Here is a 27,977-nt window from a genome sequence, read left to right as displayed (position 1 = left end):
ATAGAGTTATGTCACTGAGGTGCTGTGTAGGGGATAATGGTGCCGCGGGTGGGACTTCTTTGTTCATTTTATCCTAAACCCCTGTTGGTTCCATTTGCTTACACAGCAGAGGGCTTTTCCATTTCAGCACACTATTTCTGATCTGCTGTTCTGATCTCAAATGTTGGTTTTCCGAGAAAGTTGAAATAGGCCCAAGTAGGCTAAGCATCAAAGTTTTTGAAAGCTGGAAGGACCTCATCCAGTTGGAAGTCCTGGTTTTACAGGTGAGGAAACGGCTCGGGGAGGTCAGATTGCTTACCCAGTTGCAGCACAGTCTGCTAACGAGGGCCCAGTTCCTCCCACAATCAGCTCTCCGGCCGCTCGTCTAGCTCATTCCTCACACAGGATGCTGTTCCTCCCGGTCTTGGAGGCCGTGGGTCCCCTGGGCTTTAAAAAGGGGTCTTTCTCTAGCTAGAGAGTATAATTAACTGTTTTCAGTGCATGCCACTTATCTGGCATATTTTGTGAACCATTCATAGTACGATTTCACATCCCCCTCCAAACCTTAATTCTGAGACCTACTTAAATATATTATCTCTCAACTCCATGGATGAGGGCTCAGGAAAGAGAAGTAATTCTGATATTAGGCTCTGCCAAATATGAACGAGAAAGCATGTTTTCTAAAAGAACAGAAGCCATTCAGTATTGTGAAGTCTGATAGAAATTACTTTGTCAAGTTTAATTTCTCAGTGGATTTTTCTTGCATCTTTACATTTTACAATAATAATACATGTGATTATTTGCTTCTCAACATTTATTATCTATTCCCAATATTTTTGAAAGCTCATTAAGTCAGCAACCCAGCCAGGTCTGAAGTGTTTGCTGACATATTTTTCACTTTTAGCACAACACCTGGGAAAAATCAGGCACTAAGTGTGCATCTGAATTGACTGTAAAGTCTGGCAAGTGGGTAAAGCAGGTCCTGTTTCTGATGCTGACAGTTCATTATTGAAATCTTTATATTCAGTACGATGCACAAATCTTAAGTGCACAGTTCCATGAACTTTTACAAATGTGTACACTCCGAACCATCACCCTGACCAAAATAAAGAACATTCCCATCACACCAGAAAATTCCCTTCTGCCCTTTTCCTAGTCATGACCCCCAAGGTCATGGACAGTTTCTGCTTTGTTTTCTTCTAGAACCTTACTAGTTATAGCTTTCATATTTTGCCCATGATCCTTCTCAAATTAATTTTTGCATGTGGGGTATCAAAGTTTCTCCTACTGTTCTTTATTCTTGTTCATCTTGATTAAGTCAGAGACAGCCACTTTTTCTATTTACTTTAAAATGTTTTATTTTTAAATATACTTGATATGAAATATTATATTTAATATAATGTAGTTATACATTATAATACTTGCAGAGTATTATAATATATAATAGTATACTTGATACAAAATATATTTCATATCAAATATATAGTTTCAGGTATATATCGTATCAAAGTGCTCACCCCAGTAAGACCAGTACCCGTTTGGCACCATGCATAGATATTACAGTGCTACTGACTATTTTCCCTGTGCTGTATACTTTGCATCCCTGTGACTGCTTTTATAACTGCCGATTTTTACTTCTTAGCCCCTTCACCTTTTTTTAAATATATTTTTTAAAGATTTCATTTATTGATCTTTAGAGGAGAAGGGAAGGAGAGAAGGAGAGAAATATCAATGTACGGTTGCTTCTCATGCATCCCCTGCTGGGAACTGGCCTGCAACCCAGGCATGTGCCCTGACTGGGAACCGAACTGTGATCCTCCGGTTCGCAGGCCCGTACTCAATCCGAGCTACACCAGCCAGGGCTCCCTTCACCTTTTTATCCAACCCCCAACAACATCCTGTTGAGCAACCATCAATTTGTCCCATACATACAAGTTCCTTTCTGTTTTGTTCATTTACTTTGTTTTTTAGACTCCACATACATTTACTTTGTTTTTTAGACTCCACATATAAGTGAAATCATATGGTGTTTGTCTTTGTTTGCCTGATTTATTTCACTTGGCGTAAAACCCTCCAGGTAAATCTGTGTTGTTGCAAATGGTAAACTTCCATTCTTTTTTTTGGCCAAGCATTTTTCCATTGCATATATGTACCACCTCTTCTCTATCCATTCATCTAGTGATGGACACTTAGGTTGCTTCTGTATCTTAGCTATTATAAATAGTGCTGCAGCGAGCATAGGGTGCATGTCTTTTTCAATTAGTGTTTTGGGTTTCTTTAGATAAATACTGGATAAATACTCAGCAGTGGAATTGTTGGGTCAAATGGTAGTTCTGTTTTTAATTTTTTGAGGGACTTCCATACTGTTTTCCATAGTGGCTGCACCAGTTTACAGTCCCACCAGCAGTGCACTGGGATTTCCTTTTCTCCACATCCTCACCAACACTTGTTTGTTGATTTATTGATGATGGCCATCCTCACAAGTGTGAGGTGTTATCTCCTTATTTTAATTTGCATTTCCCTGATGATTAGTGATATTGTGCATCTTTTCATGTCTGTTGGTCATCTTTTTGTCTTCTTGGAAGAAATGTTTATTCAGGTCTTCTGCCCACATTTTAATTGGATTGTTCATTTGGAGTTTTTTTAGGGAGGTGAGTTAAGTTTTATGAATTCCTTGTATATTTTGGATATTAACCCTCATCGAATGCATCACTGGCAAACATCTTCAGTGCAATAAATAGGTTGTCTTTTCCTTTTGTCGATGGTGGTTTTCGCTGTGCAGAAACTTCTTAGCTTGATGCAGTTCCATTTGTTATTTTTTCTTTTGCTTCCCTTGCCCAAGTAGACATAGACAAAAGAAATTTTAACATCAGTGTCAAAGAGTACACTGCTTATGTTTTCTACTAGGAGTTCTATAGTTTCAAGTATCAAATTTAAGTTCTTGATCCATGCTGAGTTTATTCTTGTATATGGCACAAGAAAGTGATCCAGTTTCATTTTTCTGCACGTTTCTGTCCAGTTTTCACAGCGCCATCTTTTGAAGAAGCTGTCTTTACCCCATTATGTAGATTTGTCATACACTAATTAACCACATAGGCCTAAGTTTATTTTAGGGCTCTCTAGTCTGTCCCATTGATCTATATGTCTGTTTTGATTACTATAACCTTGTAGTGTAGTTTGATATCAGATAGCAATGATACCTTCAACTTTTTCTCAAGATTGCTTTGGCTATTTGGAGTCTTTGGTGATTCCATATAAATTTTAGGAATATTCTAGTTCTGTGAAAAAATCATTGATGTTTTGATCAGGATAGCATTTAATCTAGTGTGCTTTGGATGATATGGACATTTTAACAATTCTATCCACACCACAGCATAGCCTTCTGCTTATCTGTGTCTTCTTCAGTTTCTTACTTCAGTGTCTTATAGTTTTCTAAGTGCAGGTCTTTTATTCCTTAGTTAAATGTATTTCTGGGTATTTTTTGATGCCATTGTAAATGGGAATGTTTTCTTAATTTATACTTATGATAGTTCATGATAGTTCATTATTATACAAAAATGCAAACCAATATCTGAATATTAATTTTGTATCCTGCTACTTTACTGAATTTATTAGTTCTAATAGTTTTTTTTGGTGGAATCTTTAGGGTTCTTTAAATGTAGTATTATGCCATCTACAAATAATGACAGTTTTACTTGTTCCTTTTCAATTTTTTTGTCTAACTGCTGTAGCTGGGACCACTAGTACTATGTTGAATAAAAGTAGTGAAAGTGGACATCCTTGTCTTATGCCTGATCTTAAAAGCTTTCTGCTTTTCACCATTGAGTAAGATGTTGGTTGTGGGATTGTCATAGATGGTCTTTATTATGTTGAGGGATGTTCTTTCTATCCCCACTTTGTTGAGAATTTTTGTCGTAATTGGTGCTGGATTTTGTCAAATGCTTTTTCTACTTCTCTAGATATGATATGATCATATGCTTTTTATCTATCATTTTGTTTATGCAGTGTATCACCTTAATAGATTTGGGGATATTGAACCAGACTTGCATCCTGGGAGTAAATGGTACTTATAGCAGTCTACTTTAATTGATGGTTGGTTAAGTTGGACATATTCTAAGTTTTTATCATTGCTTTTTACTTTTCTGTGTGTATCTATGTTTATCACTTGATTTATTGCTGTAATTACACATGATTTTCCTTCTTTTGCCTTTTAACCTTTATACTAGCTTTATAGTTGATCTACTCTTCTGCTGTTTGCTTTGTCAGTACAATTTTTTCCTTTCCTATATTTTCTTATTCATATTTTTTATCTTTTCTACTTTAGGAAGTACCTTTCACATTTCTCGTAATACTGATTTAGTGGTGATGAACTCATTTAGCTTTTTCTTGTCTAGAAAACTTTCTTTCTCCTTCAATTCTAAATAATAAGACATGCTCGGTAGACACCCTGGCCATGTAGCTCAGTTGGTTAGAGCATCTTCTGGATATGGCGAGGTTGCCAGTTCAATTTCTGGTTAGGGCACATACAAGAATCAACTACTGAATTCATTAATAAATGGAAAAACAAATTTATCTCTCTCTAAAATCAATTAACAAAAATCAATTTTATAAAAAAAAGACTTGCTTGCTGGGGTAATCTTGGCTGTAGGTCTTTGTTTCTCACTTTGAATATTTTGTGCAGTCCCTTCTGGCCTTCAAGTTTTCTGTTGAGAAGTCACCTGACAGTCTCATGGGACCTCCCTTGTGACAAACTGCTTTTCTCTTGCTGCTTTTAAGATTCTCTCTTTGTCTTTAACCTTTGGCATTTTAATTATGATGTATATTGGTGTGAGTTTCTTTGGCTTCATCTTGTTTGGGATTGTCTGCAGTTCCTGGACTTGTATGTCTATTGTCTACTTCCTTCACCAGATTTGGAAAGTTTTCAGTCATTATTTCTTTGAATAGGTTTTCAGTCCCTTGCTCTCTCTTCTCTTTCTGGTATCCCTATGATGTGAATGTTGGTATATATGGTGTTATACAAGTAGTCCCTTAAACTGTCCTCATTTTTCACTTTTCTGTTCTAATTAGGTGTTTTTCCCTACCTTCTCTTCCAGATAACTAATTCAGTCCTCTGCTCCTTCTAATCTGCTGTTTATTCCCTCTCATGTTTTTTATTTTACTTATTGCATTCATTTCTACTGGTTTTTCTTAATGATTTCTGCATCTTTGTTGAAGTTCTTACCGAGATCATCTATTATTCCTCTTAGTTCATTGAGCATCCTTATAGCTAGTATTTTGAAATGTGTCTGGTAGATTGCTCATCTCCATTTTGTTTAGTTATTTTTCTGGAATCTTCTCCTGTTCTTTCATCTGGGATATGTTTCTTTGTCCTAATTTTGGCTGATTCCCTCTGTTTCTGTGTGTATTGGGTAGATATGCTGTGTCTCCTAGTGTTGGCAGGGTGGTCTTATGTTGTAGGTGTCCTGTGAGGCCTAGTGGTGCAGTCTCCCCATTCACCAGAGTCACGTGTATTAGGGGTGTCCCTTGTATGGGTTGTAGTCCCTCCTGTTGTAGTTGAGCCCTAATTGATGTTGGCATGTCAGTGGGCAGGATTGAGCCTGAGGTTGAGTGGCTAAGACGGCTGACTGTGACTGCAGCAGACAAACTGTTATACAGAAATGATCCCACAGAACAGGGGTCTCCTTGGCAGGGCTCTTGTGCCAGCCAAGTCTCCCCAACAGGTGTGCCACATGAAGACTGGTTGGGTGGTGCATGGGTTTGGTCTAAAGCCAGCCACCTGGTGAGTTGGTTCTGCAGCCTCTTAGCCAGTGAAGATGCTCCAGTGAAGGCCAAGGTAGGATTAGTGACATCTGGTAGAAGCTGAAAAGTTGGTTGTCACTTGAACTGGACTTGGAAGTGGTTGGGAGAGGCTATATTATAACTGGAGCCAGCTGCAACTAGTGCCGGGCTCAGGAGCCTTTGTTGGGCACCACAGTGTGACCCAAGGCATCCACCACTTGTGCTGGCCTGTGGCTGCCTAGTTTGAAACTACATTCCAAACCAACGCTGGCTGTGGCTTATGCCAGGCTTGGGGCTATCTGATGGGAGTTACAATGCAAGACGAGACCAGTCACCACTTGAGGCGGTCTTGGGACTTCTTAGCAAGAGGTACAGGACATGTTGAGGCCAGCCAGTGCTTGTTTGGAGTTAGTGAACCTGAGAGATTTTAGGAAATTCTGCAGTATGAGCCAAAGTAGGTTGCTAATGTGGAAAATCTGCTGGGAGTGGCTTGAGCCTCATGTAAGAGTTGGATAGGTCGAGGGTCTCACTGATTCCCCAGAGCTGGGCAAACAGTGTTACGTGAATGAAGAAATCAGATGTGGTGCATACCTGTACCTGTCAGCTGGGCGAGGAGAGGGCTCAGGAAAGGATCAAAGGTGCTTGCCGATGCTACAGTCCCCAGAGACAACTGACTTCACCCCTGCCTTTCCAGCCCTCACCGTGGATCCAGTTAATTCAGTTCCTCCCCAAATGTCTCTGGTCCTCTTCAGGCTGCCATACATGCACGGGAGCCCAGAGGGAGTGAGTCTGTGAGTGAGCAAGTCTGTGGGCCCCTTAAGGGGACTGCCTAGGACTCCATAGGATACAATTCCCTCCTGTTTTCACAACCAGAAGGTATAGGGATTCCTCTTCTTGGTACTGGTGGCCCAGGCTAGGGAGCAGTGTATGATTCTAAGACCTTGCTCCTTGGGGGTGCCTGTGCAGCAGAGATATCCCTCCCGATTGCCACACGATGGGACCTGTCCTTTCCACTTCCCCACCCCTTCTACCAGTCTCATCATAGCTTCTTTATGTCCTTACTTATAGGAGTTTCATTCAGCTAGTCTTCAGAATATTATCAGTGACGGTTGTTTGATGACTTAGTTGTCATTTTGATGTGGCTGTGGGAGGAAGGGAGCACAGACTTTCCCTCCTCCACCATCTTGACCAGGAGTGTACTTTTTTCTTTTACAACTGAGCCATTGTTCCTGGGGGTATCTCAGAAACACAGCAAAGGGCAACAGCTCCACAGTGACCAGATAGCTCAGGGCAAATCCAGCTGCCACCATTTATTCACTGTGGTTAGACAAGTGCCTTACTACTCGCATGTACAAAATAAATAGGAAGAGACCCAACCTACCAAGGTTATCTTTAATAATTAAGTGAAACAATGTCTGTAATACAGTCGTCACAGTCGATGACTGTTGGCTTTAAATGTTTGGGTGGATGTTGGAAAGAAAATTAAATTTCATAAAGACACGCTGTGAAAAAGCCCTGAACCTGGATGATGACTCCTTTGTGAAGGTTTCTCCACCCACACACACCGTCCTCAAAGGGAGGGCCCTCACCCCGTTTCTCTGCTTAGTTCTAAACCTCCTGGCAGTGGGAGCTCAGTTGCTTCCTGCTCTCAGAACAGCCGTGGCTTCCTGCCTGCAGAACAAAGGCAGCGAGTTCTCTGCCCACCGCTTACAGAGAAGCCAGAAGTCTGAGGCAGCAGGTTTCAGAGACAAAGAGATGTATTCATCAGGCCACCGAATGAGGAGACCAGAGACAAGGCTCAAAGTACTGGCCCTAAGCAAAGGCTTAGGAGGGTAAGCAGAAATTGGACATATTTATTGATTCTAATGGGGAGGTCTGGATGAATAGTCTTGGAACTAAGCTATTTAAGGCTAGAGAGACAGAAGGGGTGAGGGAAAACAAAGAAATTCCAGCTGGACAGAGTCTGATTATCAGTCACGTGTGCGTCTGTATTGGGTCCCTGCACTGGATCTTCTTTATTGGCAGACCCTTCCCTTCTTAATGGGGTTCAGGTGGTAAAAGTAGCATCTCTACCACCTGAATTCCATTCATTCGGGTTCCACTGTGCTCGTGAGGTCAGATTAGGGTAACTTAGCTGCTAACTGCACCTGCTCAAGCCTCTGGGACGAGTGTGATACAACTTGATCTGTTGGTCTGTGAGGACGCCTGTTTTCGTCTCCAGAAAGACACTTAAAACTAGAAAAAAATGCTCTTAGGATCTGGTCTCAATGTTAGGGCCCAGTTGCACTAACAGACCTGGCAGCACCCTGTTAAATCCAAGACCGGACCCACGTGGCAGCCATCAGCTCGTAACAGGGAGAAAGCCTATGCTCTGCTTGCCTCCTTTTGAAACAGAAGGCCTCCTGGTCTAAAATTAGCAAAAACGAGAGATCGTGGAAGAGCAGCAGCTGTGCTCATGGCTGAAAAGACAAAGAAACATCCCTCTGAAAGCCTCCTGTTCAGCAGGGTGGGTTTGGAATGTGGGTGGTTTCACAGTCTGGACACAGTGACTACAGCCCAGTGCTTCCCGTCTCCCTGGGTCCACACTGTACCCTCAGCAAGGACCTCAGTGTGAAGGAGATGCTCCTCGCTGGCGGGGGCACGTGAGATGCTGCGTCCCGACACTAGCCAGGCTGCACATAGGAACCGCGTGCCCGGGCTTCAGAATTCTGCAGCCTCCACCACGTAACCACCTGAGCTGGGGGGTGGGTGGGGGGGCTTTTCTGAGAGATCATCACATCTGAAATGCCCAAGTCCAGTTGGAATCTGCCCTCTTCTAAGGAGAAGGTGGCTCTAGGACTGAACAAGGGTTTGTAGGCTTTAACTGAGGCCAGGTTGTATTTGTGGGTTTTCTCTGCAGGTAAAGTTTTTCTGTCCACATTTGTTATTAGTTAATGTTCTGGTAGCTAAACTTAGAAGAGGAGAAATGGAATTCTTCCACAGTCTTATGATGAATCTGTCTATACCCCCTCTCCCCTACCCAGAAAAGGGGCGGAGTCCCAGAGGTAAAAGTCACAGTGATACTCCTGTGGTTTACAAGGGAAGAGCTTACCTTCCGTTGACTTTCCTTTCATTTACAACGTCTGACTCAGTCCTCTTGACGGCGCTGTGAGGGGGCTGGGCAGGGATGGTCATTCTTACTTACACGGGAGGATCCAGGAGCTCCGTTGCATGACTTGTCCAGTGTTACAATTAACAACCAGAGAAGCAGGGCTCATGTCTAGGTCGCTGCTCTTAGTGAAGACACGCGCTGGGTTCTGGATTTAAGCAAAAGTAAAAAAGGAGAGAGAGAGAGAGAGTCCATTTAACCTCCATGTTGGGAACATTTTTCATTGCACCCAGAGAAGGAAATGTAACGCTAACTCACTGCTGGCCAGGAATTAGCAGTGGTTTACGTAGTCATAATAAACTGTATATATCAATTTTCTAATTTTGGAGCTAATTCATGGACAAAGCAGGAAAAATTAGATTATAATTTCAAAATAGAAAATAAATAGTAACAGCCATGACAAAGTAGAGATAAAAACAATTTTTAAGTGCGTCGGATATGAAGTAAGGGAAAGCAGGGACAAGGAAGAAATAATGTGGAAAATGAGAGGAAATATGGTGTGTGGATAATGGAATAAAGAAGGTTACTTCGCATACTATTCCCAGCAACAAAACAAATAAAATATAAATAGCAACTGTCAGGAGGAAGTACAGAGTGAGAGAGGGTCAGTGCCCTTCATATGCAATCAATAGTGCTGCCTTAGGTTGAGAATATCATTTATTCTGATTCATCAAAAGATATGAAGGGAGGATACTAAGAAATTAGTGGTGGAGTGGGTGGGTGTTACAGTCACGTCCTCCCGGCACCAAATTGGAATTCCAACCAAAATATAGAGTAATCAGCCTGAATAACCAAGTGGAGAGTAGCTGAAGAGAAGTCACCACATGGAGACTGGTAAGAAGGTCAGAGGTGTGAAGAGGACTGGCCCCATTCCCAGGGCCAGTGGCTGAGATCCCGGAGGGATGTCTCAGCTGCAAAGGTTCTTCCCCCTGAGAAGCGTGGGGTTTCAACCCCACACCAGGCTCTGCAGCCCAGAGCACCAGAGCCAGGAAGAGGCATCCAGATAACATCGGCCTCTGAAAAAATCAGTGAGTATTCTGTCCTCCAGGAAGAGGAGTCATTAGAGACATAAGAGCCCTTTTAAAGGGCCAATGTACAAAATCTCATTCATATCCCTCAGCAGAAGAAAGGTGGAACAGATGCTGGGACCCCTGTGCCGAGTCATTCTCCTGTACTGCATTCCTCCCCTACCACCACCCACCCTCCAATCTGACTGGTGCCTTCACCCCAGGAGATCTGCTAGCCACACTCTCAGTTCTCCCTGCAGCCCCACCCTCCTGGCTCCTAGTGGCTCCGCCCTGCTGAAGTCTGGGGAGCATCCTGGGCAAACTGAATTGTGCAGCTTTAAGACAAGGACCATTTTCTCTTGCATGTGCAACCAGTGCAGAGCCCTCCTTCTACAGCCAAATCCTGGTCTGTTTGGGCCTGATAAACTCCTCTGGCCCTGCCCTGAAGACTGTCTGAGACCCCACCACACCCAGCAGGTGGCAACTAGTTGTGGTATACTGTGGGACATTTACTGAGTGACCTCTGACACTGCACTGGCGCCAAGTTTGAAGCTGTATCTGGCGAACACCACTCGCCCCGCCTGGTATCTGAGAACCTACCTCAGGCAACTCGAGTACCACCAGAGGCTCTTTCAGTGACTGAGCCCACCAGACCTCAGTGGATCTCACGGAATCATGGGACTTCTACTTGCATGCCCCAGGCCAGGGGCTGGTAGGAGATTTGACATGTGGTGTGAGCATACACTAAATTATATACCTGAAACCTATATAATTTTATTAACCAATGTCACCAAATAAAAAAAAAGAAATGTTAAAGGGTCTTCATTAAGGAGAAGAAAGAAACAGGAACATAGTTAAAGAATAAAATGGCAATAAATGCACACCTATGAATAATCACTTTAAATATAAATGGCTTAAATGCTCCAATCAAAAGACATTAGGTAGCTGAATGGATAAGGAAACAAGACCCATGTATATGTTGTCTACAAGAGATACAAACAGATGAAAAGTAAAGGGATGGAAAGTATATTTATGGAAATGGAAATGAAAAAAAGCTGGGGTAGCAATACTGATCTCTGACAAAATAGTTTAAAACAAAGGCTATAGTAATAGGCAAAAAAGGACACTACATAATGATGAAAGGAGCGATCCCACATGGGGATACGTAACCCTGCAAATATTTATTCCCCCAACATGGTAGCACCAAAACATGTAAAGCAAATCTTGATGGACATAAAGGGAGAGACTGACAGGAATGCAGTCATAGTTGAGGATTTTAGTACAATATCCCTGATGAACATAGCTGCTAAAATCCTTAACAAAATATTAGCAAACTGCATTAAGAAGTACATTAAGTAGATCGTACACATAATTAACTGGGTTTTATTTCAGGGATACAAGGTTGGTACAGTAGCTACAAATCAATAAATGTCACAAAGCACATTAAAAAAAATGAAGGACAAAAATTATGTACTCATATCAATAGATGTAGAAAAAAAGCATTTTATAAAATCCAGCACCCATATATGATAAAAACTCTCAGCAAAGTGGAAATAAAGAGAGTATACCTCATCTAATAAAGGTCATATATGACAAACCCAGAGGCAACCCCATACTCAATGGGCAAAAACTGCAAGCACTTCCCTTAACATGGAGAACGAGACAAGGATGTCCACTTTCACATCTCCTATTCAGCATAGTACTGGGAGTCCTAGCCACAGCAGTCACACCACAGCAAGAACTGAAAGGCGTATAAATTGGAAAGGAAGACGTAAAACTGTCATCATTTGTAGATGACATGATACTGTCTATGGAGAGTCCTAAAGATTTCACCAAAAAAAAAAAACTACTAGAAATGATAAATGAATTCAATAAAGTAGCGGGTACCATATGATTTCACCTGATATATGGAAAGTAATGAAAAAAAATTAACAAAATGAAAACAGACTTATAGCTACAGGGAACACACTGTCAGCTGTCAGAGGGGAGGTGAGTTGGGGAAAAAAGGCAAAGGGATCAAGTAGAAAAAACCATCTCAGACACAGACAACAACATGGTGATTACCAGTGGGAAAGGGGGGATAAACTTTGACAGAGGGAGACCTGATTTAAGGTGGTGAAAACACAATACAACATACAGATGATATATTATAGAACTATACACCTGAAACCTATGTCATTTTAGCAACCAATGTCACCCCAATAAATTTGACTTAAAAAAATTTAAAGTCAAATTTCATTGTATGATTACAATGAAAAAAAAAAAAAAAAGGTATGAAGGAACTACCAGAAGAGCTAAAAGAGAAGTCATAAAAAAAGCTGCCCCTAGGAGTAATGAGGGTCGGGGCAGGAGGTCATTTGTTTCACAATAGGTCATCTGTATTACATGATGTGTTATGATATTATTACTTTGATTTTAAAAATTAAGGCAGTAAGAGGATGACTATTAAAAGACAAAAACCTATGAATTGTTCCATATGTTGTTCTGAGCAAATGCCCCCATGCTAATTAGCTACAAAATATTCATCAGATCTGCAAACAGAAATCAGAGAGTTCCAGGCTACAAGGTTATTGATGGCTCTTTCCAGCAGTCTAGCCAGACTAGTGCTCTACAGTGAAACCAAGCTAATATTGCTGGTAACAGAAAGGAGCCGTTCTGTAGATGACAGAGAGACCTGTGTGGCATCAGAGAACCATTCATGTCTGCTCTCAGAGAGAGTGCTAGGAGACAGTAAACTTGTCCCTCTTACCTGTGACAAGTTTGTGACCGTACAGAGAGCAGAGCAGCTGAAGAGGACTGCCAGCTACTCGACTTTTACTGGGAAGGAACAGAACTGGCAGATTAAGTCTCCTGAGTGCCTGTTGCACGTGAGGCACATTAGCCCTCAGACAGTCTGAACTGAGGCAATTGTGGCAAAACTTGACGGTGCAGAACCCGGGCAGGTAGCTGGACTCTTACACACAGCCACGTCTTTAACAGTACTTCCAGAAGTGGATTTTTCCCAGACTATGAGGCTGAAGATTGGCAAGGCCTCCGACTTGACCACTGGGATTTGAGGGCATTCCTCCCAAGAAAGGTGCCCTCACTTATAAGTTATCCCTAAAACAGAATCTGGGGATCTCTCAGGCAGAAAAATTAAAAACTGATTCCAACTAGGATTGTGCCCAGGAACCAACAGTACGATTAGAAAACAGAGCAGTAGCAGGACTAGTCCCCATGTCAGAATGGAAGAGAAACATGGACATTTGAATGAAAACCCTTACAGAACATATCTTACCTCTATTCCTTGGGGCATTATCAAGAAAGGCTTTGAATGCATTTATTTGGATTGTATGGTTTATCTTGTAATATCTGTCTATTCTAACAATAATTACATTTCAATAATTGTTTAAGTAGCAATGGACATACACATTTAAATATAAAGGTTCTTACTCTCAAATAATACTTTATGTCCTGTGTAAAGGATTTAATTAGGAGAAAATATACCTTTATCTTCAAAACACAACAAAATAAAAAAAAGAAACAAAAAGAATTGAGCTACCATATGACTTAGCAATCCCTCTTCTGGGTATGTACCCCAAAATTTTGAAAACACTTATTCATAAAGATATGCACCCCTATGTTAATTGCAACATCATAAGCAATAGCCAAGACATGGAAACAACCTAAGTGTTCTTTGACAGATGATTGGATAAAGAAGATAATGGTACAAACAGTGGAATGCTACTCAGATGTAAAAAGTGATGAAACATTGCCATTTATGACAATGTGGATGGGTCTTGAGAGTAATTAAGTAAAACAAGGCACATGGAAAAGGACAAGAACTACATGATTTCACTCATATGGGGGGTATAAAACAGAAAGCAACAGATGAACAAACACAAATTTATATCATGGACAATGGTATAGTAGTTACTAGGGGGAAGTAGGGTGAGGGGAGGATGAAGATGGTAAAGGGGGCCAAATATATGGTGAATAGGCCCCGACTGGTGTGGCTCAGTGGATTGAGCACCATCCTGCAAACCAAAGGGTCATTGGTTCAGTTCCCAGTCAGGGCACATGCCTGGGTTGCAGGCCAGGGGCATATGAGAGGCAACCACACATTGATGTTTCTGTCCCTCTCTTTCTCCTTTCCCCTCTGTCTAAAATAAATAAAACATTTTTTAAAAATTAAAAAATATATATGGTGTTGGGCGGAGACTAAACTTTGGGTGGTGAGAACACCTGCAATAGGCAGATGATATATTATAAATCACACATTTGAAGCATACAATGCTATTAACAAATGTTACCCCAATAAATTTTTTAAAAGAAATTGTACTGAAATATAAATATATTATCTTTTAAGTGGAAAAGAACAAATAATATGTAAAGTTTCAAACTATAATTATTGAATTTCATTTGTTTCTAGAACAGCCTAATTTACAATCTAATATAAGATATAACCACAAAAAAAATGTTGCTTTGTAAAGCATATTTTACCTGCTTTTTTCTTCCTCAAACCTTTTGGCCCATCATTACACAAGAGAACAAAGATCACCAGGCTCACATCAAGCTTCACATACTGCACTTGTTTTTGCTGATTTGTGTGATTATTTCACACTGCCTTAGCTACTTTGGTTTTGGCAAATTCCAGCAGAGACAGCCACAGAAAAGGTGCTTACTGAGAAAACAAAGTCAGGTTCTAACTCCGTTCAATTGCAGTGTGACCTTGGGCAAGCTCCGGTGCCTCCTTGCGCCTCCCTGGGCCTCAGCTGCCTTATCTGTGAAGAAGTGTTGGGCTGACAGGTACACGGAGGGGCCCAGCAGAGATGCTGCTGATTAGTAGAACAGGCCGGGTACCATGGGGAAGGGCGTAGTGGGGACCCTGGAGACTGGAGAGGACGTGCCTGGCTTAAAGGGGGCAGCTGCATCCTCTCTGCCACCCAGAACTGTGGGCTCAGAGTTGGCCAGCTGTTCTGGTTTCTCATAAGAAGAGGTGGATGGGTTGTGTTGTTTGTTTGCTTTATTTTGTTTTGTTTGTAAGAATTTCTTATTTCTTAATTTAGCAATCATTCAAACTCAGAAAAATCTCTTTGGGTCCAAAACACTTTTCCCAGCCACACTGTGGGCCAGCAGTCTGCAGCCTTCAGGCTGGGCCTCCTCTGGGAGGAGGCGCCCCCACCCGAGTCAGTGCTGTGCAGCGCTGGCCCTGCAACGTGACAGACGTTCTCCAGGCCCCACCGCTGCACACGTGGTCTCTTCACCTCAGGTTTGGGACCTCTGAGCTCAGTGCTCCTCTGTTGTTCGGTCAACTAGAACTGTTTTCCTCTATTAGGAAAAAGGTAATTTTTTTGGAATGATTGGCAAGTAAACCAGGTCTTTATTCAAAATGGATAGTTCTAAAATATCTATGCCATCGAATTTGTTACTTCTCATACTATGTGCTAAGAGATCAAGTTAAAATCTTGACCTTTAGGCACTTCATGAAACCTGTTTTTAAAACTTTATTGAGATATATTTTGCATGTCATAAAATTCATTCAGTTAAAGTATACAGTTTTGTGATTTTTAGTGTATTCCCAGAACTGTGTAACTATCACTAGAATCTAATTTTAGAACATTTTTGACACCCCCCCAAAAAGAAACCCCATACCAAATATCTGTATCCCCCCCTTATCCCTGCCCCTGGCATCCACTAATCTGCTTTCTGCCCCAGTAGATTTGCCTATTCTGTACATTTCACATAAGTTAATAGGTGCTCCTTTCTGATCAGCTTCTTTGGCTGAGCATGTTTTCAAGGTGCACCCACTTTGTTGCATGTGTCAGTACTCATTTTTTATTGCCCAAAAATGTTCCATTGTGAGAATCATTTATCTATTCATTGATTAGTGGAAGTTTGTGTTATTTACACTTTTTTGGCTATTATGGATAATGCCATGGTGAAAATTCACATACAAGTCTTTTCTTAATATCTGGAATTTTAAGAGGCGAATGATGGGAACTGATTTTTTTTTAATCCTCTCCTGGGGACATGTTTATTGATTTTAGAAAGAGTGGAAGGGAAGGAAAGAGAGATGAAGAGAAACATCGATGTTAGAGAGAAACATCAATTGGCTGCCTCTCGTGCATCCCCCAACCTGGGACAAACCCACAACTTAGGCATGTGCCCTGACCAGGATAGAACCCACAACCTTTCAGTTTATGGGATGATGCTTCAACCAACTGAGCCACACCAGCCAGGCCTGTGTACAACTTTTCATGTGCACAAATATATATTTGGTTTCCTTGGGGATATTTCTTGGAATAGAATTGCTGGCTCAAATGGTTTTAAGGACCCATGAAATAAGTTTCCAAGGAAGCTGCACCATTTTACATTTGCACCAGCAATATAGGAAGGCTCCCATTTTTCCACATCCTCTCCAGCACTTGCTTGTCCGTCTTTTCTATGATAGCCATCCTAATGGGTACGAAGTGCTATCTCATTGTGGTCTTGGTTTGCGTTCCCGCAAAGACAAGTGGTGTTGAACAGCTTTTCATGTGCTTGTCTAATTGTATATCTTCTTTGGAGAAATGTCTATTCAGATCCTTTGCCTATTTCTAAAGTGGTTATTTACCTTTTCATTGTTGAATTATGAGTTCTTTAAATAATCTGACACAGATCCCTATGCGTTTCATTTTTGTCTCAAATTTAATGCTCCAAATATTCTACTTACTCAGGAAACTATTTTAATGCAAGTGGAAAACAGTGTAAATAATAATTTTTCAATATACCTATTAGATTTTATCAAAGTTTGACCATGTGATGCTGAGGAAATTGGGTGTTTCTTTTTTCTGTGATATTACATTTCAACTAAAATAATTCACAAAGTTACCTGTTAAATCCCAAAGAATGTTCTAGGTTTCTTTCCTTTTTTTATTTTGTTTTAAACATGCTAGAAGCTTACCCATGGTTTCCCAAAATAAAAAAGTGTTAGATTAAAAAATATTTGCAAACCAAGTTTACTTCTAGAGAGGTGAATCTCTGGGTCACAAAAGGACAGTAGAAAGGATTACACTGTGGCTACATTTTACACTACAAGTGGTGCCATTTAAGTTATTTTAAAGAGAAAAGCACTTTTATAGAATATTCTGTTACACCCTTACTCGTACAAGAGAAATCAATAAAAATCATAACTAAAAATTTAGACAAGAAGGGGAAACCTTAGTTTTGAATCTCATCACATAAATTATGTTTACAAAATAATCCAGAAGCCATTATAGGTTTTTTAATTATATAAATATAAATTAAATATTTATATTTAATTATATAAAAACCACAAACTACCCCCTGCAAAAAATTTTGAAATGAAAATCAAGATTCTAAAAAAAAAAAAAAAACATTAAGAGGCATGCCAATCACATATCTTCCGGGTAGCTTGTTTTACATTTTGTTGTTTAGGTAGATAAGTTCTCTTTCTCATAAGGCTTAACCAGGCAGGATCATTTTCTGCCCACAGGAGTAGGGAATAGCATCTGAAGAGTTGAAAGGCAAAAGTCAAAGCCCATGACTGCATCATTGTCTTGATCCAAAAAATAACCCAAGCAATGTTTATTGCTACACAGTGCTTCTCAAAATAGCAGCTCTTGAACACTGGTGGTTTCCTGAACCCAAAAAACTTGTGAAGGTTTATATATAAAGTCAACAGCTAGATAGGAAAAGAACACATTCCTCCTGCTCTTTAAAAGCAATCAGAACAGACTCTGTCTCCCATATTGTATAACACATCTTAGGTTTCTGAAAAGAGAACTTCTTTCACAGTATCCAGAATGTAGGAGAAAAGGCTCCAGACCACAAGCAAAGTGGTTTTAGACTTTGATTCCCACATTCTCAAATGTCATCACATGGAAGACCTACGGGAGACCCCATCTCCGTGCCCTCCTGACAGTGGTCTGCACTCTTGCAGTTTTCTCTTTGGGTCTTTTATGATGATCAGGAAGAAATGCAAATGAACCAGAGTTATTATGATCACACAGTTCTTTTCACAGTGTTATTTTTGATATTGTAAAGGTCAGGATTTCTAACTGTTTCACACATATTTAGTTAATAGACGGCAATAGAATTACGTGTAGCTCCCAGACTAGGAAAGGACAGGGGAATACAATGCCCTCGCTAATCTCCCATCCAACTGGGAGTCTCAGACAAGGAGCTCAGAGGATGACTCCAGGTGGGGGTTTTTAGAAGGGGTAGGCTCTGAGCTAAGCACAGACCGGGGCAGGCCCTGGTAAGGGGAAGTGAGAGAGGAAGCCAGTCCTCTGCGGGCCTGCTCGCAGCCCTACTTACTGCCCAGGGAAGGCCACAGCCCACTGCCAAGTTTGCCCCCCCTTCTCCCAGCTTGTCTGACACCAATATCACACTCACCCACCATTGTTTTGCAGATACTATGTTCTCACAGAACCCTCACATGGCAAATTTCCACAGGTTAAAAACATAACTAACTTTATTTCAGTGGGGAAAAGACTGTGCATTTCTGAGCCCTTGAATTAATGACCAATGTAACTACTATAAAAATGGACCAATTACTTAAACAGTGAGCACTGGTATCATGACTAAACAAGGTGGTTTCCCTTCATACGTGACTCTTCAATATGACTGTCTCCTTACATTCCTTTGGCTTTTGTTGTTACTAAGGATACATGTATGCTTATCCTCAAAGAGCACATAATGCAAAGCTCTGTATGTAATTCACTTATGTACTTATGCGACTCACTCAGGTATTTATGTCATTCATTGTAACTCACAATGTAGGCCTTGCGCCAGCAGCGTGAGCATGCCCTGGGAGCTTGCTGCAAATGCAAACCACGGCTCCGGCTGAATCAGTGCCTGGAAGGGGGCCCAGGAAACTGCGCTTTAACCAGCCCTCCAGGGGGCTCTGATGCACATTGAAGTTGAGAACCATGGCTGTAATTAAACCTTCCTTTCCTTTGAAAATATAAACAAAAAATAATAGAAGGAAATCATCAATACTAATGAAGCACAAGGTTATCTTTTGTAAACTAGCACAGCAGGAAAGCTGTGAGAGGAGAACGTAAGCATGGAGGCCAGCTATTCAAGGTCAAAGATGACCAGTGGCCCCAAGAGTCACAGCAGTTCTCCCTCACAAGGCATAGGACCCACAGGTGACCTCTCAGAAATGTGAAGAAATGTTTCGTCCACCGAAGGAGACAGAGAAAACTGTTAGTAAAACCAAATTACTTAACCTCAAGTGAGCACATCTCCAGGTGTAACTAGATTGACTTCAAACACTCGAAAAATTTTTTTATCCCAAAAAGCTTTCCCACACTCAGCCTCTTTAGCCACAGCTTTGGAGGTGTCCTTGGATCTTGTTCGGGAGCTCATGTGCTCATCTTTACTCTTGTTTACTTTTCCAGTAAAGGGTTACCTTCCAGTTCGACGTTTACCTTGGAAGAGGGGACCATCTACTTGACTTCTGAGCCAAATGCTGTGGAGATAGAGGATGATAACGCCTCCGTGCTCGACGTTTATTTAGTGAGTAGTTTTCCGTTTCTTTCCCTTCCCTGCTGGTTTACACATGTGCCCAGCTCACAGTTTACACTGAACAAGTACTGTGAGGCCAGATGCGCCTGGGCATTAAAGGAGACAGTGCATCTTTCCACAACCCATCATTTATGTACAACGTCACACAAAAGAATATCTAGGCTAACATGCTAAGTCGCCGCATGTAATAAAAGAACAGGTCACTTAGTGTTGAGGCAAAGTGGGGCTCCTGGGTGTTATTCCCAAAGTCACCTCTTCTAGGACTCAGCTGTGTCCCTGTGTGTGGGAGTCCTCTTCACTGGCGGAGACCCCCTTGAAAAATTGGTGGCCCGAGAAGCACAGACTCGGGTTGTGGGAAGAACCTAAATTCAGCACCAAGCATCCTGGCTCCCTTCCCCCCTCCCTCTGTTGTCACCAACCAGCCGTATGATCTGGACAGGAACCTCTCTAGCTGTTGTCCTTATTTGCCAGCAGAGGGGAAAAATGCCTGCCTGACCCACCTCGCAGGCTGCTTGGAGGATTGTGAACGATCGTGCGTGTGGACACCCTTCCAAGCCCATCAAGTGGTCTCTACAGGCTTAATTGAATCATTAGATGAGGCCTAGGAAGAGACTCTAATGGCTGGATGGTAAAATTCCCCTGAAAACTACGCCTCACGCTCATTTTCCACATCCTTATATAGCTGCACCAAATCTCACGAAACAGGGAAATGTTGATTTGGAATTTTCCGCTTTTTCAAGTTGTGCCTGTGCACTGCATCACTCTTAGTGTCCAAGCCAGACATCAGGAGTCGACACCACTGTGTCAGAGTAGCACATCAGCTCACCCCACCTCATGCTTCTCCATGCTCTCCAACTTAGCACTGTATTTCCTAACTTTACTCTGTGGGACACAGTCACCCAAAATGCTGGTCTTCGGTCCACAGCCCTCTAGGGTCTTCCCATCTTCCCTGGAGTAAAACCCAGGCCTCAAGGCCCCATCCAGTCTGGTCTCCCCTGCCTCTCTGACCTCCTCCCCTGCCTATAGTCTCCTTGCTGATGCTGTTTCAGCCACACTGGCCTCCCTGGCAGTCCTCCCACCCACCAAGCATGTTCCTGCCTCAGGACCTTTGCACTTGATATTACTCCCTGGACACGGTCTCAGCTCTCCTGTACTTGTTCCTTCACTTCCTTCAGGTCTCAGCCCAAACATCTTCGTCTCAGAGAGATTTTCCTTGACCCAATATATAAAACAGAAGCCCCCAAAAATATTATGAAAGGATTATTTTTTACAAGCCCTAAATATCCTGGTATGGCAAACAGAATTTTTTCTCACGAAGCAATACTCCTTTCCACAATGTCCTAAATGTAAAGTATAGAGTATATTGCAGAATCTTTACAAAAGAGTTCATTCCTCTCTACAACCAAGAAGACAGGGAATTAAATAGGAAAAAAATATTCAGTGTTTGGGAGATCTCATGGTATGTTTTGTTTTATCCAAAAATAGATATTATATCAGAGAGATGCAAATTAAAACCACAATGAGATACCACTTTATACCGGTCAGGATGACTATCATAAACAAAGCAACAAACAACAAATGTTGGAGAGGTTGTGGGGAAAAGGGGACCTTAGTTCACTGTTGGTGGGATTGCAGACTGGTACAACCATTATGGAAAACAGTATGGAATTTTCTCAGAAAAATAAAAATCGACCTGCCTTTTGACCCAGCAATTCCACTGCTAGGATTATATCCTAAGAATCCCAAAACATCAATTTCAAAGAACCTATGCACCACAATGTTCATAGCAGCGCAATTTACAATAGCCAAGAGTTGGAAGCAACCTAGGTGCCTGTCGGTAAATGAATGGATCAAAAAATTGTGGTACATATACACAATGGCATTCTATGTAGCAGAGAGAAAGAAGGAGCTACTGCCCTTTGCAACAACATGGATGGAACTGGAAAGCATTATGCTGAGTGAAATAGGCCAGGTGTTGAAAGACAAATACCATATGATCTCACCTTTAATAGGAAGCTAAACAACAAAACAAACAAGCAAGCAGAATAAAAACAAAGACACTGAAATAGAGAACAAGGGGACAGTGACCAGAGGGGAGAGGGAAGGGAAGTTAAGGGGAAAAAGGGGGAGGGATTTGGAGGAACAAATAGGAAGGACACAGGAACGAGGACTGGAGGGGTGGAAATGGGAGGGAGGTGGGGAGCATGGGTCGGGGTGGGCTGGGATGGGAGAAATAGAAAACTGTACTTGAAAAATAACATTTTTTAAAAGTGAGATAATATAATTAAAAAGGAAGATAAAAAGAAAAAAGTAGATATTATTTATCAGTAGAATTTTAAAGTAGGAAGGAATTACTGATCATGTAGTCTATTCCCCTCTCATTTAAAAGTGCATGTTATATAATCAATGAAAAATTGCATTTTTATTTCATTTTGTAAATAAAAACTTTGATTTCTGCCAACCCGATGAGTGAGAAATTATATCTTGTTCTAATTTGCATTTCTCTGAAGAAAAGTAGAAATCAGGAAAGCTGAAATATAAGACCAAGTGAAACCTCACCTCCATGAGTGAGAGCTCGGGCCACTTGTACGTTTACAACAACCAGAGGTGCCCCCCAGGGGCACATGGTTCTCCTGAATGGGACTCAGACCACAAGGTGGTTAAACAGCATTGCTAGTACCTGTGCCTTACTATCCTTTATCCCTTTGGTAGAAAAGTTGTCTTATTATTGTGTTTGCTCCTCCTTGGTACTATCAATTTCATTTATGGAAACACTGCTAAATATTTATTTGGTTTTATTAGCATCTTATTTTGATGCTTGCATCAGAAACCATAAGCAAAAGCTACAGTATTCATCGTTGGTTATACTGCAAGCACTTGAGGACCAACTAGGGAAAAAAGGAATCATGGGAGTTTGGAGTTGAAAGAGAGGGTGAGAGTGGTTAGCTGGCCAGAGTGCTCTGCTGACCAGTCTTCCCAGCATGATTCTTGTTTGGTTCAGAAGTACTGGAGGACGGGAAGGGAAGGGAGAGTGGAGTCAGGCCATGGAGGGAGTGACGAGGCCGTGGAAATTCCTCTCACCAAGATTAGAGGAAAAAATGATCTAGCCTAATCTTATTTTGTAGCTAATAATAATAAGCTGTAAAACACTTTTGAGCTTTTCCTACATGCCTGCCACTGTCCTAAATACTTTACACATATTAATTCATTTAATCCTCATAACAGCCCTGACGAGGCAGATATGGTTGCTAGCTTTGGTGTTTACACATAAGGCAACCAGGCACACGGAGACTATGCAGTGCGCCCACGGTTATGCAGCCCACTGTCTGTGCATGAGACTGGAGGTCAAACCAGTGGAGGCGAGCCCCGAGCCACACTCATAATGGCTGCCAGGATCGGAATGATGCTTCCTTTGCAGTACACAAATGACACTTAGAGAAGTTAAGTGACACATTAAAATATATATACAACAAGATAACATGCCATGAAAAATAGAGGGAAAAGGATACAGAGACACATTTGGGTTAATAAGCATTGATTATTTTTAAATTTCAATACAGAGCGTGAGAGTTCAAGAACAATGGTGAGGGCAACAGTTTGGTATTGTTGGGAGAGCACAGAATTTTGCAGAGGAGCCAAACTAAGCACATGCCAGGCCGTCCTGTGCTTTTCTTACCTAGCTCTGTCACACAGGACGGTGTCAGTCCCCGCTCATGCACATGAGGAAGCCGAGGCTCACCTGATGGGCTCTCAGCTGGTTAAGAGGAGCTGGCCAGAGGAACTGGTCTGGCCAAAATTCCAGACCAGCTCCTACGCAAACTTGGAAACCATGCAGTACGCTGTCACCATGCTTGTTACTGATGATTGATGCAAGTGTCATGTTCTGATCATGCTTTTGAAAGTGACAGATGGATCCAAAAAGGAAGGAGTGGCAGTTTTATGTTGAGGATAGTTTTTGTAAAATTTCACTTTCATTACTGTTTCCTTTCTATTTTTTGTAGTTCTCGTACTGCCCTTTTGTACTAGAACTTCTAGTACTTAAAACTTTTGCTGTCAGAACCCCTTCATACTCTTAATTATTGAGGATTCCCAAAGAGCTTTTCTGTAGGTGAGTTCACAGTTAAAAATTTTTAATGACAAAAATTTAAAAGATTTGTCATTAATTTATTCAAAATACTTTTATTAAATGTTAAATTTCTATGAAAATAACTATTGTTCAGAACAAAAATAAATTTAGTGAGAAGAGAGTATTGTTTTTATTTTACCTGTTTATAGCCCCTGATGCCTGACTTTATAGGAGCTGGAGTCTCAAACATTTCCAGGTTAGCCTGTGGCCGTACGGCACGTCGCTGCACTCACATGCACAGCCGTGATGGGGAACAGGCATGAAAAGGCAAAAACCACCTTAGTACTAATGAGTACTAATGAGAGTTTGACATCATAGCTCCCCGGAAACAGTACCTCCCTAGTTGTTCTAGTACTCAAACTTAGTCCTGTCACCTGTTGGAAAACCAAATGGGACATGAATTAGAGAAATAGGCATCTAGATTCTATGCTTGTCTCTGCCTCTCATTAATCATTGCCCTTGAATAACTCACTCTTTGGCGGCCTCAGTTTTCTCATCTACAAAATGGATCACTAGATCATCTCTAAGACCCCTTCCAGCTCTGACCAGCTGTGACCCATTCTAAATAACGAGGAGCTGCAGATGTAAGGTTTGTCCAGAGTAGCTGTAGTTGTTCCTCCAAATTTTGCTGTCTCATCACATAATCTTCCATAAACCTTCACCGTAGTTAAACTTAGTTTTATGGCAACACATCTAGAAAGTTCTGCACCATTAACTTGTAATTCCAGGTTATGTTTTCCTGCTGGAGACTTTTATTTTTTATTTTGCATGCTCCTCCAGATCTGAAAGGACCCAGCCCACTGCCTTCCCTTCAGTGTTTTTTATTTGCCTCAACACTGTGAAGGAGTGAGCAGAAAAGCTGAGAAGGGAGACCATCTTGCCTCTCCCTTTGTCTCCCTTTCTCTTGACATAATTAGGACCCTCTTGATCACAGCCGTCCTCACCTGAAGGGCACTTGGAGGCTCCTGGGTGACACTGTGTTCAGTGTTGTCACAAACATATTCACATTTCTCTTGTAATGTTTCTCCTCCTCTCACATACAGCATTTCTCTCTCAACGTAATCCCCTGGTGCTGCTATTTGTACTAATGGACAATACTGTTTATATCCCTTTAAAACCAGATGATTTAACTCGGGTGATTTATGCACACCAGATAACATCTGAAATCTCTTTTTTTTTTTTAAGGATCCACTCACATTATGTGCATGTAAATTAAGGTGGCTATCCTGCTTCTTCCTGTGATTTGACATGAAATTAAAGGGATAGGGTACCTTAAAAGACAGAATTGGCCCACCATCCTTACTAAAACATTTGGTTCAGGCTCCTAGCTATTTAGGACTGCTTTGAAAAGGCCGTTCGCCTTTATACTCTAGAGTTTCAGCCTGTCTGAATCATTTGCAAATATTCACATCAAGAGAGGTGTTTTAGAAGATCATTTTATCCAGTGACCAAAGATGTGTTTCCCATTGAATTTTGAGTTGATGACATAGATTAGGGTATTTAAAAGAATGCAGCAGAAATTAGCAGGCTCTACTGATTTAAAATGGGCAATCGTGCAGTTTTCATAATAGGGCTAGATTCCACTGTTTGAATAGTCCCTGATGTTCTAAGGCACTGATGGTAACTGTTATTTTAGTTCCTAAGGCAGCTTCGTTGCCTGGTGTGAACGCAATTTTCTGTTAATGGGAAAAGGAACAACTAACAAAGCCATTATAGCTGAAAAATGTCGTGGGTGACTAGCAAGGATGGATGGGTAAGTGGGAGATACAGGATGGCTTTTTTAATAACACAGAAATTTGAAAGATGACTGCCACTCAACAGTGACTTTCTGGCCTCTATTATTTAGTCCTAAGAAAATGCCCTTCCTTTTTACACTTTCCATATTAGCATCCTCTCAATAAGAGGATGTTACTTTCCTCCAGATATGTGTCTCTGCAGAATGGCTGTTTGAAGTGCAAAAATGGGCAAAGGAGAAGAAACGGTTAAGCCATTTTTTTTAGCCACACTGGTGCTGGAGATCGGTGCGCTGATGCGCAGCTGTCGGACGGCTTGATTACCAACTGTGTCTTTGGGGTGGTTAATAATACTCTTTGATCGTGGGCAACAGGCGGCGGAGAAGTGAAAATGATTGAGTTAACAGCCTATCATACTATTATGGATGAGAAAAGCCTGAGAAAAAGAAGAAAAACATTTTAAATTAGGTCACAGGGGTCTTAGAACATTCCACGGAACTTTCTGACCAGAGAAACCGCATTTCTGGACTTGATCCCGTTGGCATTGAGGATAATGGCATACATGTGAACTACCAGGTCTCTCAATCACTTCTTGTCTAAACCAGTGTTGGCAGCTGCAAGGGGTGTTTATTTGACTTAGTGGCAATTCTGTTGCTTCTCAGCAAAGAACTAGATTCTCCAACAACCAAAAAAATGCTGCTTAGGTTTTTGCTAGATTTTAGTAAGAGCAAAGTAGGAACAGGAAAAGGCTACCTCTGGCTTGTAGAGCATTTAACCAAAATGCTACTTCCTTCCACTATCTGGCCACTTGTTTATAAAGAGTAAAATAGGCCCCATTTTTATCCCCAGAAATGCTTGGCCCCTTAAGTCATTGGCCAAACAGTGTTCCTGAGGAAGAGCCGAAGCCCAAATCCCTCGGCCTGAGCCCCACCACACCCAGAACTGATTTCTGCACTGAAGCGAGAGGCGCAAGCTTCCAATTAGCGAGGCACAATGTCGGTCTGGGTTAGGAGGCCACCGGTAGGAGGTTTTGTTTTTTTTTTTTTTAAACCAACAGTATTAAACCACTGTTTAAGGATTAGCTCAGGGAATTGGAGTTATGAAAGCATGCTGGCTTTTCAGTGAAATCAGGCCCACGGTCAGTGACAGAATGACAGCCTGCAAGGCTGGGGCAGTTTTTCTGCTTTGTTTCATCCTAGCTTCACAGGAGTCCCAGCCTCACGGGCCAGCTTGGTTTCCTGCTCCTCCTCCAAGGCCAGTTCCGCTCTGCAGCTTGGCTGGGTCTCCTGTCACCTCCAGCCCGACCCCATAGGTAGCCCCCTCATCTTCCACTCCTTGCCTCCTAACACTGGCCCCTCTCCCCTGCCCACCGCCTCCAGACTCTCCGTCACTCTCCAGTTTCCATTTTCCTCTCCTCTCTTGCCATGGAATGCCTGTGCTTGCTAGTCCCCTAAGTGTTTCCAACTCTTGGAAGAGTGTTTGAGAAAGAACAGTCTCTAATGGTGTGAACTTGGGATCTGCAGGAAACAAACAGCAAACTCAGAAACCACCAGATTAGGAACAAATGGGAGTTTTAGGGGAAAGCAAGTTCAAATCATACCGTGGGCCTAGTGAACAGGGTTGTCCTCGCTCCTGCCCTTTGCTCCCCGGGGTCTGCAGCGGGGCGGGGAAAGTGTGGACGAAGGGAGAATGCAGCAAACCTGCACACTTCGGAAGAAATAAGGCCTCCCTGAGCGGGGCCTGAGGTCTGAGCCTGTGCTGGGCCTCTGCCTGTGGTACTTTGCTGGGGCTGCCGGAACAAAGAGCCACAGTCCGGGGGCTCTGACAGTGGAAGCCTGTTGCTTCACTCTTCCAGAGGGCAGACCCTCTAGGTCAAGGTGTCGACAGGGTGTGTTCCCTCTGAAGGCCCTGGAGAGGCTCCTTCCTTATTTCCGGTGGCTCCATGTGTTCCCTGGAGTTCTTTGACATGCGACACTCTAATCTCTGCCTCACTCTTCGCTTGGCCTTCTTCCCGTGACACCGCCTGTCCTCTCTTCTTGTCATGAGGACACCAGTCATTGGATTAAGGGCTCACTCTAATCCAGTGTGACCTCGTCTTAACTTGTAGATGTAATTACATCGGCAAAGACCTTATTTCCAAAAAAGGTCACATTCCAAGGTTCCAGGTGGACGTGCATTTTCAGGGGACACTATTCAGCCAACTGCCCTGCCTTACTCGGGCCTGCAGATTACTTTTTCCCGTGCACGGCCCCATTTCCCATGCACTTGCCATGTCCTGGCTAAGTAACTGTGAGGTTGGTTAGATGTTTCCAGATTATTTTGGATCCTAACAAAAAGGTGCTATGTATTGAAGAAATTAATCTATTAACATATACAGTCACTTGTTGGGTACATATCGTGTGTTAGGAATAAAACCTCTGAGGTGGACCAGGGCATTGGTATTGTCAAAAGCTCAGCACACATCCAAGGCTGAAGTGCAGCACTAAGCAGGTTGACAGGGTCCTTTGGCCCTGAGCAGCTTGTAGTCCCCTCCTAAGATGGTTGGCCAGCTAGCTCTGCTTTACCCTAGAGGAAAAAATACGTACTCAATTCCAAGGGGAGCCCTGTAGGTTCCTACCACACTCAAGTCTATGCACTGGGCTTGACTGTGTTCCTGGTTCCTGCAGACCCTACTGCCACCTACTGGTAGG

General features: G+C 42.0%; 1 protein-coding gene across 2 annotated transcripts in view; it reads left to right on the top strand.

Moving 5' to 3' along the window:
- Window positions 1-27,977, top strand: part of PIP5K1B (phosphatidylinositol-4-phosphate 5-kinase type 1 beta) — a 333,854-nt gene that overhangs the window by 289,636 nt on the left and 16,241 nt on the right. For both annotated transcript variants that reach the window (XM_053656318.1, XM_053656317.1), the window contains exon 14: window positions 19,302-19,419. In XM_053656318.1, coding sequence (XP_053512293.1) covers window positions 19,302-19,419 — 118 coding nt within the window. The remainder of the gene's footprint in view (window positions 1-19,301; window positions 19,420-27,977) is intronic.

Source organism: Artibeus jamaicensis, unplaced genomic scaffold (genome assembly GCF_021234435.1).
Source record: "Artibeus jamaicensis isolate MK-2021 breed Jamaican fruit bat unplaced genomic scaffold, CSHL_Jam_final scaffold_1964, whole genome shotgun sequence".
Lineage (NCBI taxonomy): Eukaryota > Metazoa > Chordata > Mammalia > Chiroptera > Phyllostomidae > Artibeus > Artibeus jamaicensis.
This window is presented reverse-complemented; position numbering and strand designations above follow the sequence as displayed.